Source organism: Geospiza fortis, unplaced genomic scaffold, assembly GCF_000277835.1.
Source record: "Geospiza fortis unplaced genomic scaffold, GeoFor_1.0 scaffold68, whole genome shotgun sequence".
Lineage (NCBI taxonomy): Eukaryota > Metazoa > Chordata > Aves > Passeriformes > Thraupidae > Geospiza > Geospiza fortis.
Window position 1 is genome coordinate 1,006,018 of NW_005054489.1, and position 2,105 is coordinate 1,008,122.

Below are 2,105 nucleotides of genomic sequence, written 5' to 3' on the forward strand. Positions count from 1 at the left end.
GCGGGGGGGCCTGGCCGGTGGCCTGCAGGGTGCCGGGACCCTCCAGCGCCCGGTGGAACCGGGGGCTGTATGCTGGTGGCTGAAGGTAGGACTCCTGGCTGGAGGAGAGAGGGGTGAGCTGGGCTTTCAGGGCGGTCACGGAGGTGGGGACGACGGGGTCGTCGTTCTCCTCGTCCGACTGCCTGAACTCGGGGTACATGTCCGTCTCCTCCACGAAGGGGAAGCCCTCAATCCGCCGTGTCTTCAGGGAGGGCTCCATCTCGGCCGGGTCCATGACGAAGCGTCCGTCCGGCCCACGGCTGATGAGCTCGATCGGAGTGGTGGCCTCAGCTTCGGCCTCCGCCTTGGAGACGCTGTACTTCTTGCTGCTGATGGCTCGTTTGGTCTTCTTGTAAAGGGAGAGCTCCTTCTCCTTGGTGGGGCTCAGCATCCGCTTGGCCTGAGGGCCCTGGTCGTCAGAGGACTCCGAGGGGGGACGGAGTGTGCGGATGCTCTCGGGACTCACCTTGCCGGAAGACAACCTGGACCACAGGGGAGAAAAACCAAGAGAGGGGACGGTCACCCGGGGAGGAAAGGAGCCCTTCCTGCCCAGAAGAACAACTCTGGATCCGGGATACAAAGTGCTACCAGCTCTCAAAAGAGGAACCTCTGGGAGAAATTGGCAGGGGCTAACCAGGATGGCAGAGTCTCACCAGCGGCAGTGCACAACATCCCTGCTCCTTGGGAGGGCAGCTCGGAACACTCGGGGCTGAAAGTTCACACCAACACCTTGCAATAAGCTCCACCAACACCCCAACGCCTCACAACAAGCTCCACCAAGACCTTGCAACAAGCTCCACAGCCCCACAGGGAAAAAGAGCTTGTTTCCAACTCCTTCTGGGCTTTCCTATGTCCACCTGAGCTATCCATGCCCAGGAAAGGGCCTGAGAAGAGGGACATCAGGCAAATGTTCCCTCCCACACAACTCAGCATCTCACTTGGAGATGCTGACAGATCATTTCAGACCAACTCTTTTTCCCATTATCAACACTCAGACTTTAGGCTGAGAACCTCAAAAAGCAGAGAGCACCAGGACAGTTCCCTCATCCCTATCCAGAGAGCCTTGGACAAGGAGGATTGAGAGGCAAAAGACAGCAGATCCAACAGGCAGTGCAGGTTATTTCAGAGCAGTGGATGAACTGAAAACAAGTAAGATTCAGATCCACCGGCACCAGGACATTTTCCAGCAGTCGAGGAGCCAAAGAATGAGGTGTCCACATCCCAGACTCTTGCACTCCCACTGGGAAGATGCTCCTGCTGATTTGCAGATATACATGCTTTTGATGGGCTCTGCAAGGAGCTTCTGCAGCACCACAATCCACCACCTTTGGGTACATGTGGAAAAAGGCTTCAGCAGGGTACTCTTCAGGAGAAAAGATGAATTTCCCAGGAAAAAAGAGCCAACAGAGAATGACTCAAAAACTACACTGAGCTGGCAGGAAGGACTCCATATGTAGCAGGCTAGTCCTTGTCCTAAGGAGCCCCTTCCAACTGGTGTGGAATTGAGTTCCATCAGCCAACTCCAGCTTTGGAAAACGTTCACAGATCCAGCGGGGTCATCTCATAGCTCAGCTTGCTGTATTTGTCCCTGCTGCTTCCTGCTCCAAAGCCCATTTGTCTCTTGTGAACTGCTGTGTTCCCAAAAGTTCAGGGATCACTCAAAAACAACTCATCAGGAGCAATCAAATAAGGATGAGACATTTCCATTTGAGCTTTGCAATGACTGTAGGAGGCAGGCACCTTGAAGACCCCACAGCCTGGTGCCACAGCTAAGACAGATACTTACGGGGACTCCAAACTCTTCCTGCAGTGGGTTATCGAGAGAGGAGGGTCTGGAAGAGAATAAAAAGGGGAAAGAAGAGAGAACGCTGAGGAGGCGCAACACGACAGAGACAAGACACACTCAACATCACGACAACAAAAGACACTCAACAAGAGGCCAAGGTTTCATTGCTCCAGTGCTTTAATGGTTGCTGACAACAAACAGCTCCCAGCACAGGGTCCTGCCCGTCCTGCTGCCACAGCCCCGCAGGCTGGAGGAGACGGAGCCGCGTCCCCGCCCTCTC

At 55.0% G+C, this 2,105-nt stretch overlaps 1 protein-coding gene across 1 annotated transcript in view; it reads right to left on the reverse strand.

Moving 5' to 3' along the window:
• The window catches only part of IGSF9B (immunoglobulin superfamily member 9B), a 32,890-nt gene that overhangs the window by 9,943 nt on the left and 20,842 nt on the right, over positions 1-2,105 (reverse strand). Inside the window, exons 17-18 of the mRNA XM_031063234.1 lie at positions 1,826-1,871; positions 11-521 (exon numbers count right to left, since the gene is read on the reverse strand). Of these exons, the coding sequence (XP_030919094.1) occupies positions 11-521; positions 1,826-1,871 (557 nt within the window). The remainder of the gene's footprint in view (positions 1-10; positions 522-1,825; positions 1,872-2,105) is intronic.